At 41.0% G+C, this 11555-nt stretch overlaps 1 protein-coding gene across 1 annotated transcript in view; it reads left to right on the top strand.

The window, feature by feature from the left end:
* Positions 1-11555, top strand: part of Ell2 (elongation factor for RNA polymerase II 2) — a 63695-nt gene that overhangs the window by 12433 nt on the left and 39707 nt on the right. The window contains exon 2 of the mRNA XM_005356560.2: positions 4030-4077. Coding sequence (XP_005356617.1) covers positions 4030-4077 — 48 coding nt within the window. The remainder of the gene's footprint in view (positions 1-4029; positions 4078-11555) is intronic.

The raw sequence follows: 11555 nt of genomic DNA, 5'->3' as shown, positions 1-11555 counted from the left end.
CCAAAGCTACAGAGAAACCCTGCCTCGAAAAACCAAAAATAAATAAATAAATAAATAAATAGCTAGATAAATAAAATTGACTTATATTTTATATTTTATTTATTACTTCAGACACATTTTATATTTTATTTGTGTATTATTTAGAGACAGTATTTCTCTGGATAGCTCTGGCTGTCCTGGAACTCAGTGATCCACCTGCCTCTGCCTCCCAAGGGCTGGGACTAAAGGTGTGTGGCTGCACCACCAGTTTCTGGCTTTATATTTTAAATATACAGTGATTTGAGCATTACTTCTTTTCATGTGTGTGTGTGTGTGTGCACTCACCCACACAGCTCTGCCCTGTAGGTGTGTAAGAACAGAGTTTAACATCAGATGTCTTCCTTAGTTACTTTTCTGTTTTATTTATTTATTTTTTTTATTTTGAGGCAGAAGTGCTCACTGAACCTGGAGCTTGGTGTTGGAGTTAATCAGGCTAGCCAGTCAGGCCCTGGGATCAGCTGTCTCCTTCCCAAGTGCTGGGGTTACAGGCACACATGACCATGCCTAGCTTTTCTGTGGATGTAGAGTGTCTGAATCCAGGCCCTCATGCATGCACAGGAAACACCTTACCCACTGAGTTTTCCTCCCAGCCCTGAACATCGCCCTTTTACTAGTAACTAGACAAAACAAACAATAAAAGTCCATGTGGACAAAGAACCAGCATGTTTGAAATAACTGCTTAGAGCAGCTTTTGTTTTTTGTGACTCAGTTTCTCTGTGTGTAGTTCTGGTTGTCCTGGAACTAACTCCCTTTGTGGACCAGGCTGGCCTCAAACATAGAGATCCACCTGCTTCTGCTGGGATTAAAGGTGTGTGCCACCACCACCCAGCCAAGCAGCATTTACTTTTAGAACTTCAATTATTGATAGAAAACCTAGTTTGGAATGCTCATGTTAATAAGTATGTGTATGTCTGTAAAGTTCACTTTGCTTTGGCAGACAGTGGGGAAGAACCACTGTAAGCTATGGGAGGTATGCTGAGAGTGGTGTCTGAGGGGGCTGGCTAGCCATCTGAGTACTCAGAGGTAGAGAAGGAGGCCTTTATTTGGTTGCCAGGTGATACATACCTGAAATGGGCCATGAACTGCCAAAGGAGACTAAAAGCTTAATTTGAGGGACTCTCTAGGGCAGACTGACTGTTGTGGATGACTGCTAGCCCTGGAGCCACCTCAATACTATTTTTCTCTGGTGACTGATACTCAAACTATCGACACACCTACCTACCTTATCACTCCTCCTGGGAGTGTCTGTGGGTCCACCGTATCCTGTTGGTGTCACGTCAAGTCAGACTAGCTGAGTCCTTTATCACCACTGTCAGAGTATTCTAAAGCATCCCTTCGGGGCTGTTTTCAAAGCCATTTTCCCAGGCTTCCCCTACCCTAATCCATCTTCCTTCCTATGTCTTAAAAGCTGCCTTCCTTTTTAAAAAAAATACTTCTTTCAACAACTTCCTTCCTTCCTTCTTTTCAGATCACTTTCTTACTCAGAAAAGTATAAGCTTCTAATTGTTATCACCTTGAAGACAGGCTTAGACATCATTGGTGAAAGAGTAAGGAGGAAGTTTAGAAGAAAGTTAAACAGGGCGATACATTTTTTTGAGCAGAGACCTTGAAATCTGAAATTTGTCTTACCTATTCTGTGGCAGACAGAAACTAAAAACAAAGGCATACCCAGGGCAGGAGAGCTCAGGCAGGAGTCAGAGTTTCTGTCCTTCATTTTGTTCCCAGTGTCTCAGAGCTCTCTGCTGCAGATCTGCCCGTCATTTCCTGAAGACACTCTTGCCCTAGCTTGTCTTTCCGCATCAGCCTCTCAGGTGTCCGGTCAAGTCACAGGCTCTACTTCCTTGCAATTCTTACTTTGTTTCCTGGTAAACTTAACCTAGTGCTTGATCATTCTCAGGATTTTCCCTCCAAAACTGTGAACTCCTGGGGAGTTGGGTCCCCATGCTCACATCTCCCCCAGCAGATGTGTGTGGAGGACACACATATACATGAGAAAAGGAGGAAAAAAGAAGCTAAGTCCCTAGGTTCTGTTACCAGCTTAGTTATTAATGGAACACAAGGACCAGGGCTGGAGGAGAGAATATCAACTGTAATTTCTAAGTCTTCTGTATTTGGAATTCTGTGATTCTAATGGCAAGTAACTGACTAACAGAATATGATGTGGGAGAGTGAGAAGAACTGTAAGTTAATTCTGGGGCTGTGAGCCTCACGAGCCAAGAAGCCATTGCCAGACAAGTCGGAAGGTTGCCAGGTTGGTCAGGGAGTTGCGTTAGTGCTTGTCGGTCGGTGAATGCTTGCTGCCACGGGTCTCTAATGACTGTCCTGTAGGCAGTAATAAGCAGCCATCTTCGGGAAGACAGCTGAGGAATGGAGAAGAGATCCAGTTGTCATCACACCGGTACAGCAGGCCAGCAGGGTGGGGCTGATCTAGAATGAGGAAAGGGCAGGTTCTGGCTTTTGAAATAAGGGCTGGTATCGCTTAGCACAAGGAAGAGCGAACGTGCAGAGGAGAAGTCAGCAATTTGAAAAGAGTTTGCTTTTAAATGGCACAGAACAGTTACTGAACTTGATGGAGAATTTCAGCTGCAGCGTGTGAGTCTGAGTGGACCGGCTCTGACCCGCCTCCAAGGGAGTGCCCAGTACTGTAGTCGGGGAGTCCAGGACTGACAGAAATGCTGAGAACTTGGTAACATGCTCTGGAGGGCAACCCTAAATCTGCGCCCATGGCTGATTTACTTCAGGAGGAGGAAGGTTGGCCGTAGAAGATAGTTTGGGGTGAGATTCGACTGGAAGCAGAGTCTTCCATACCTTGCTGTTTCAGGAGAGCCTCTGAATTAGAATGAGTCACCATTGATTGTGCTTTTTTCCAAATACACAATTACCTTTTTAACTTTCATTTTTAAAGAACTTCCTTTGCTTACACCAAGAGTGAACTTGTCACTGGGAGCATTATGATGCTTTCCCTAAGTCTGAAGTTAAATATTGCCTTCTGGGGGTAGACCTGAAATACCAGTGCCAGCTGTGATGCTTCCCTGGGACATTATCTGTTTTCTTTTTGTAAATAACAACACCATTTTATTTTATATTTAGTTATGCCCATACCGATAGAAAATGCATTCTTCCTACCCTCTTTACTCTGTTTTAAGCCTGATGAGCACAAATCTGCAAAGGTGTTTGGGAAGAATAGAAGTTGTGTGCGCTGTACAGAAGGGAGGGCCTCACGAGGCTTCTCTTTTTAGTTCAGGCAGAAATGAGACAGATACCACTTTTATTTTTGTTCATTGGGTTTAAATGTAAGGTAATGAAAGGTATTTCACAAGCTGATGTGTTCCTATTAAATACTGTTCAAGTCTACAATTTCCCCGTGACTCTCTTAATAATTACGAAAGCCTTCCCTTGGAGCATAGCCTGGGGACCCCTGGAAATGTGGCTAATATTTGCCAATTTAGCTGTTCCTCCAAATGCACAGCTCTGTGACAAAATGCTACAAGAAATTATACTCTCCTAGTAAGGAGAAAAAAGGCAGCCTTTTTTTACTCTTAAGTAAAAACTAGTCACAGGCAATGGAGAGGGAGATGCAGAACTACTGTTGATTCCTGGATATTTAAATTTTTAAATTTGTGGCATTCTGTTGAGTGGTTTTTTTTTTCAAAGTTCCTCAAATTTTCCTTTCCCTTTTCCCACTCCTTTTAAAAATAGGAAACTATGAATTATTTTGAAAGACTGAATTACTGTATTTTTCTTACAGATCAGGTCGGTCAGTTTGCAGTCATGAGTGCTACACTGCCCAAATCTACTCTTTGGTTGTATTAACCGTACAAATGGGAGCAGCTCACCAACACTTCTTAATGTGATTACATGTTGAAGTCGGCATGTAATAAAACTGTTTTCTTTCATATTGTGAGATGAAGAAAACACATAGACTTTAGGTTTAATTATTTAGTTCTTTGTCATAGTAACTAAAGTTTATCTGTTTCTCTTTTTTTGTAGAATTTAATTCCTTTTCGACCTTCAATTCAGTTCCAGGGGCTCCAAGGGGTGAGTACTATCAGTTTAGGAAAACAATCTAATTGTCTGATATACCCAAAGCTTTAAAATTTTCCCATCACTTTACTCTCTGTATAATAGTTACGTATCTTGTGAGCTTCATGACTAAATGGGATCTTCCGTCATGTTTAAGGTGCTTGGATTATCTTTATGGAAAAAACAATTCAGGGACAGTTATAGGGTTTCTTGCATTTGAACCTTTTCACTGAAGATTAAACATCATGGCTTTATGGAAATATATTGTATTTACCACAACTAAACAATTCTATGCAAGTTAGTACTACAGTTGTTCATATTAATAAAATGTAGCTATGTGCTTAATCTTTTAATGTGACACAGTAGGAAAGTAAATGTATATGTAGAGAATGAGCTTTGCTAATATAGGCAGTTTTGTATCTCTGTCTTATTCTACACTGGGGGTAGCTTGGAGGTGGTGTGGTACCAAAATCAATCAGCATAATATATAACTTTTAATTAAGTGGACCTATGAATTTTGTGTTTTTAATGGATAGTTAGCTTTATAGGTAAAGTGTTAGTGCTCCTTTTTATGTTTTTAGATTTGTTACTTTATTTACGTGTATGAATGTTTGCTTGTGTTTATATATGTGCATCACATGCATGCTTGGTGCTCTCGGGGGTGAGAAGAGGATGGAGTTGCAGGTGCTTGTGAGCCACCAGTAGGTGCCTGGCAGCAAGTGCTCTCTCTACTGCTGAGCCGTCTCTTCAGCCCTAGTATTATTTTTACTTGTTGCTATTGATATTTAAGATTAACAAACTAAATAGGTGTTTCCATTCCTATATGCTAGCTATATAGCATGGTCATTTGGATTACCTAGTAGTGGATTTTAGCGCCTCTAGAGAAAAGGCAAGCTCAAGGAGAAGGTCATAAGCTTGATCACTGTAAATTACATACTTGTGACTTTTTGTAATGTCAGAAATATGAAAATGTGCCTATGTGAATAAACGCAGTCTTTGCAAACCTTATAATTTGAAAATCTCTGGAACCAGATTAATTATATCGTTCAGTGTACTACTGAGTCTTTTGTATAATGCTTACTTGAAGGGGATGTTTGTATGGGTGTCAGCTTTGCTTCTATATGACAGCCTTACAATGAAGTCCTTTCTTCCTCCTTAGTAACTAAGTGTGCATGCATGGGCCCTAATTGAAACAAGCATACTGATGCTGTACTTGAGGCTGGGTCAGTGGTTTCTTTAAGGCTTCTGCAGTTCCCTGCAGATTTTAATGGCATCAGTAATATTCGAAGGAAAGCTCCCTGGCAAGCCTGAGTCATAGAGCCTGAAGAGCTCCGGCTTCCCAGGAAAGGGGAGAGCAGCACATCAGGTGCAGTCGGAGCTGTGCTGCTCGGAGCTGGCAGGGCCACTGCTCTCGGCGACTGCCGCTTCTCCTGATTTTCTCTTTAACTCAGTTGAGATCTCAGACTAAGAAGATGCAAGTAAAGGACATTTTCTTAGGAGGCACCAAGTTAGACAAAGGCTAAATGATAAGGAATAAATCCTTGGGTCTACCAGACTCTGGTTCCAATTCAGACATGCAGTCTTCACAGAGGACTGGGTTTCTACAGTCTACCTCTTACTTACTCTAGAGGGTCCTGGGTACCACAAAGCAGGCAGCTTACAGAAGAGATAGACAGACATTGGGCTTTCTTTTCCAAATACCTTGCCCCTCTGCACAGCTGTCTTTGAGCCCATGTGTCCAACCCTCTCCCCACTACTTACCTTTGCTTCTACCACTGTGTCCCTTGCCTGAATATACTTTGCCACCAAAGTTAATTTAGTCGTAAAATGACAGATTAACAGATAAGCTTTCAGTTCAGATTATCTTCGGGTAGTGAAGGAGTTTGAACACACTGTAGACTGAGGGTGGGATGTTTGGCTCCACCTTGCTCGCTCTGTGTATCTCATCAACACCCTGTCCCTTTTATTATTCTCCTGGGAACAAAATTATGGACTCAGCATTGTTTTAGAGCCTGCAGCTGCATTCCATCTGCCCTTCCCCCTTCCCTTTGCAGAGCTCTCCCCAGCCCTTTGGGACTTAGTAAAAACAAAGCCTCATTACAGGGGAGAGAGTGGGTTGGCACAGCCCACAGGGAATAAGCAGAGCCATAACTGTGCGGGTCTTCTATACAGTGCTCCTCTGTTTTTATTTAGAGTTCTGATCATTTAACATCGCCTGTGCTGATTGCTTTTAAAACCCTTTAGAAGTATGCTTACAGACTTTTCCTGTGTGGAAAATATTTAGGGTTTTAAGTTGGAAGGTTTAAATTTAGATTTCCCACAAAAGATACTATTCCTTAGTGAGAGATGTTGTCGTTTTCCATCAAGTGAGATTGGAAATGTGCCTTACCTGCCATGATCGTGCCACCTGTAAGCAAATTTGAAGTGTACTGAAACATTGTTCAGTACCCTTTTAAAAGTGAACATATTGTGTTACAGATAGTTCCTGTTCGCCTGATGAAATTCATACTGAGTTTGCATGGATATGCTATTCTCATTGCTAATTACAGGATCTTCCCACTTTGGTAATGTCTATAGAAGGTCAGACTTTTGGTCTTGGCAGTTTGCTTTTATGCCTATTTGCTTTTCCGTTTGTTTGAACATGTTCTGTTAGATTGATGTTAACTTCTACATAAATACAGATTGAAACATTAAAGTATGGCAGTATGCTGTTAGAGGGTGGAATTCTAAGAGTCATTGATTACTTGGGTTTTACATCTATAGCTGGGCAGTAGCTTTCATAGCAGAAAATGAAGGCTGTGTCTTTCAGAGTCATCCCATAGAGGGAAAGGGCACACAGGATGTTAGATGCTCAACTGAGGATGTTTTCTGTAGGGGAGTAGTTGGTTCTGATCTAAGTTCATGAATGTTAGGAACTGAATTCCATCAACTAAAAATATCCTCATTTTTTTCTCGAGTGTGGGTCACCGAGTTTCCCTTCGTGGGTCTAATCCATACCTGGAGTACCTACTTGTAATTTAAGGTTACTTGAGATTAGAGGATTCGGAGGAGAATGACAACATAGTGTACCAGTTTCCAAAAGCTGCATCTCCAAAGTCGAGTAAGCTTTCTGAAAGCAGCACTCTTCTCTCTCCCTGTAAACACTGCAAGTGAAGCAGGTGACTTTTCCAAGGACATCTGTTCCAGCGAAGTGGGAAAACCAACCTGGAGAAGGTTATGGGGATTGGACATCTAAGAACATGGTTAGTGGAGGTCAGCTATGTAGCAGGTGACAAACTCTTCCCACTGCATTGGAGAGCTCCAAAAGAGTGTTTCTGGGAAGTTCAGTCAGGGTTTAACACAGTCACCTGTTGATAAAATTGACAACTAACACATTTCACAAACTAGTGCCTAGTTGACAGTTAGTAGAGTAAGTTATTACTCTGCCTGCTTCTTGATTTTATGGTGTTTTATGTTTTGTTTGTTTGGGTTTCTTAGATGTGGCCTCTCTGTGTTGCCCAGGCTAACCTGGAACTTTTAGTGTAGGTCAGACTGACCTTGAACTTGAAAGAGTCCTCCAACTTCTCCTTATCACCCAGTGCTGGAGTTACAGGCATTCAGCCACCTGCTCAGCTTATTTTTTTTTTTTTTTTGTGAGATCTCCCCAGACTCCCCAGGCTAGCCTGGACCTTGAGATCCTGACTTTGACTTCCAAAACATAAAGCAGCATGCCCAAACTTTGGGTTAGTGTGAAGGAATATAGAGCTAGGTAAGACATGGTCTTCCTCTTAGAGAATTTTAGCTGACAAACACGTGCAGGCTAACACTTAGGAAAGGATTAGTTGTAAAGAAAGGATTTAGCCAGAACCCTCACACAGCACTTCTATAGAAAGAACTATTCTGTAGAGACTGTCAATAACAAGGCTTTGTTTCTGACTGCTATGAATCAACACTTTAAACAAAGGTTTTTGTGGGTTCAGAAATGGTATATATTAGCTATACATGATGCTGTATACCTTGTAATGGCAGCATTTGGGATGCTGAAGCAGGAGAATTTAGAGTTCAAGACCCACGTGAGCGACCCGTCAAGGTATTGTATTTAAAAAGAAAAGAAAAAGGAGCGTTGTATCTTGGCAATAAACATATAAAATTCTAAAAGCCTGATTAAGAACTGTGTAGTCACACAACATTTTACACACATAAATAGATGTGAGAAATGTGATAATTGGGGTAAAATCTGAAATAGCAAGATTTTCAACAGCAAATAAAGGCCACATTTGCTGGCAGTGGTGCCATTGCAATTGATTTGCTTGTGACTCCAAGGACTGATGTCCAGGGAGTGATTGCCACATGAAAATGAGAAATTATATTAACACTGTCAGGGTATGAGATTGAGGAATCCATTCTGACTCAGTTATTTATCCTGAGATTGCTAACAGGCCTATTAAGTTGCTTACTTTCTGCCTGACCAGTTCCAGAGGCTGTAACTGATAGTAGTTTTGCATATGCAATTTTTAGAAACTGTCTTAAAACTGTTGAAAATTTAAAAAAACATTTTCTATATACTATGTATTTTGTAAACTGAAGGAAACACAGTCACACATCACTTTTTCAAGACAGAACAAGCCAGCCAAACAAGTTCTAAATGTATGCCTCCCAAAAAGGCACAACGTGACCTCCTGAATGGGTTTAACTGGTGACGTTAAAAATGCTTGGATAGTGCTAGGAATTCTTACAGTAGAGTCATTAACTCCAAAGCACAGAGGTTTGGATTTTAAAAATGTTTTTGTTTAAGCTCTGAATTTACCATAACGTTTAGAAATACTTTGCTAATTATTTATTTTACTTTGTAGGGCCTGGGGAGAAGATTGGGTCTAAAAGACTAAATTATACAGCATTTGAAATTAGTAGGCAATTTCAACCCACCCTGAATATGCTTCCCGCAGACAGCCCTTCCCTTCCCGACTTGGTACCTGGAAAGCAAAGATAACTATCAGCTTGGAACAAGCAGCAAAGAGCAGCAAAGACAAAAATAAATCCCCAGCACTGCCATTCCTCTTAGATGATATGCTTTCTTTCCCCCTGCTGTTTCTGGTTTGGCTAGCCCGCTAGTTTTGCACACGATTGTGTCTAATCAGTCTGCCCAGAAGTTGCTGCTGAGGACCTGATACTCTTGTCCATGAATGTGACTAATACTAGAAGACCCTTAAAGTTATATTCCCCTAGAATGGTATTTTTTTTAACATTTTGGATTTTATAGTGATTTATGCATAGAGACATTTATTTTAGTATTTATATTGAATTACAATTCTTTACATGGTAACTGTCTAAGGTTAGTTAATTATTTAACTTATGCACACAAACATTTTTTTTAAAAAAATCTTATTTTAGCCAAGAATATGAACTGCCCCTAGACACTCATTATCTCCAATGAATGAAATCATAGTTTGAAGCTATTGTAAATTAACCAGCTTCTCTAATTTTATGTTGCCACTCGTCTCTGCCCTGCTTTTCTTTCTGGATAAGGACTAGCCTCTGGGCTTGCTAAATGAGCAGAGGCAGTAAGCTAAATTCAGTATCTTCACAGCAGTAGTGCGGCTGCTGTCGTAGGCTTGTGAGACACAGAGAGAGTGCCAGGAGTTCAGAATGGCGGAAGTGGGAAGATAACTGTCCATGTCTTCAGGGCCTTGGAACTATCTGACAGTGTTTTCTGACTGTAGCTTTGCAGAGACCTCAGGAAGGGGTACAGTAAGATAGGTCCCCAAAGCACACGTGTGGAGAGGGGTGCTCACCCCGCTCTGCTCTTCACTGATCTGAAGGGTCACAGATACTATAAATGAGTAATTTCAGTCTTCTGTCAGCAACGTGCAGGCCCCACTGTAGCAGTACCAGCGCAAACGGGACCTTCAGGTGCGGCTCTCATGCCTCGCTGGAATACATGGAATACATTCTTTGCTGACAAAATTTGTCATTGATAGCATTAAGGTTTGTGTCTTGTTTCCCATAAAACACTAAAATTTATGAAATTGAGTCATCTGTTTCAGATACTATCATTTAGATAGCACTCAGTTATTAAAGCTTGGAAAGAGTAATTTTGTCCTTCAGTGGCACTGGTGGTCCTATATATATAGTTAATTAAACTGGAACCATTAGCAATATTGAAATAGCAGTTTTGGCCTCTTTCTATGCCCTGTGTGCATGTATGACAAGATTTTAAGAACTGTATTTGAAGAAAAAAATTAATCCAGTAAAATAAAATAAAACAGTAGTGCCCCAAATCTTACTTGAAACAACATTTTACACGTTAAAGGAAGCTGGGCTTTGGCTCTGGTGTGTGTGCTTTCCATTTGAACATGTAAATCTTGTGAACTAGAATGCATCATGTTAGCAGCGGCAGCTCGTTTGTTTTGTCATCGTTTGGGGACACCTCGAAGTTTGTAGTTCTCCATCAAATCGTGACTCCTCCCCAGCTTGCTAGACTCTTGGGTTTGGTTCCTCTAACAGTGCAGTGCAAGTGTCTAAGCTATAAGTAAGATTTCATCTTTGGGCTGTTTCCTCATTGTTGCTAAAGCTAGACAATTTAAAGAGAAGAAATATCTTTATAATTTTTTGTTACTGCTAAGCAATTTACATATATTATTCTTGTCTAATTGCTACAGCAGTGCTATGGAGACTCTCTCTCTCTCTCTCTCTCTCTCTCTCTCTCTCTCTCTCTGATATATGAACTGTTGCTTCAGAGTCGATGGTACTGAAGTGCCAACAGGTGGTACTTGTTCCATTATCTGGTGGAGGAGACTGCCTTCAGGTGTCGGCATCTGTTCTCATCACTACCTTTCTGTGATAAGTGTTCAATATTTATTTTTATGTTTATTCTCACATTCACACACACATTCTTTGTTAAGGAGCAGAGTGGTGGTCAGGAAGACATCAGGGAAACGTTTTTGGAACTGAGTTCAAAGGGCCACCAGGAGTTGACTGGCGAGAGGACTTGAGCTTTCACAGCATGAGCAAAGTGGAAACAAGTGTGGCAGGTGGCGCCCCTTGCAGGGATGGAAGGTTTCCATGTGCAGACCAGTGCTACTTGTCTGCACACTCTTTGAAGGTCTGTGATGAGGTCTGCAAATCTGGACTTTGAAAACCGTTCCTTCGGTTTTCTTATGATAGCAGGATTCACTATAATAATATATATGTATGCCAATATATAGACTTTTCTAAGGAGATGATTTATATCTGTCATCTATTTCTGCGGGGAGGAAGCTATATCTGCAGATGATTTTCTTTGGAACATACTTACAAATTATTCACATTAATATTAAACAGTCTGCATGGGTGAAGTCTGTGCTTTGCAAGACAGACCTAAAACCAGATCTCTGACACATAAAATACAGGTGTGGCAGTGTACATCTGTGACCCTATCCCTAGAAGGGGGGACATATGAGGATCTTGGGCTCTCCATGTCCAGCAAATGTCGCTTAGTGAGAGATGCTGTCGCAAAAAAGAAAAAAGAAGAAGGA

Source organism: Microtus ochrogaster, chromosome 19 (assembly GCF_000317375.1).
Source record: "Microtus ochrogaster isolate Prairie Vole_2 chromosome 19, MicOch1.0, whole genome shotgun sequence".
NCBI lineage: Eukaryota > Metazoa > Chordata > Mammalia > Rodentia > Cricetidae > Microtus > Microtus ochrogaster.
Note: the sequence above shows the minus strand (reverse complement) of the source record. Positions and strands in the feature narration are given on the sequence as shown.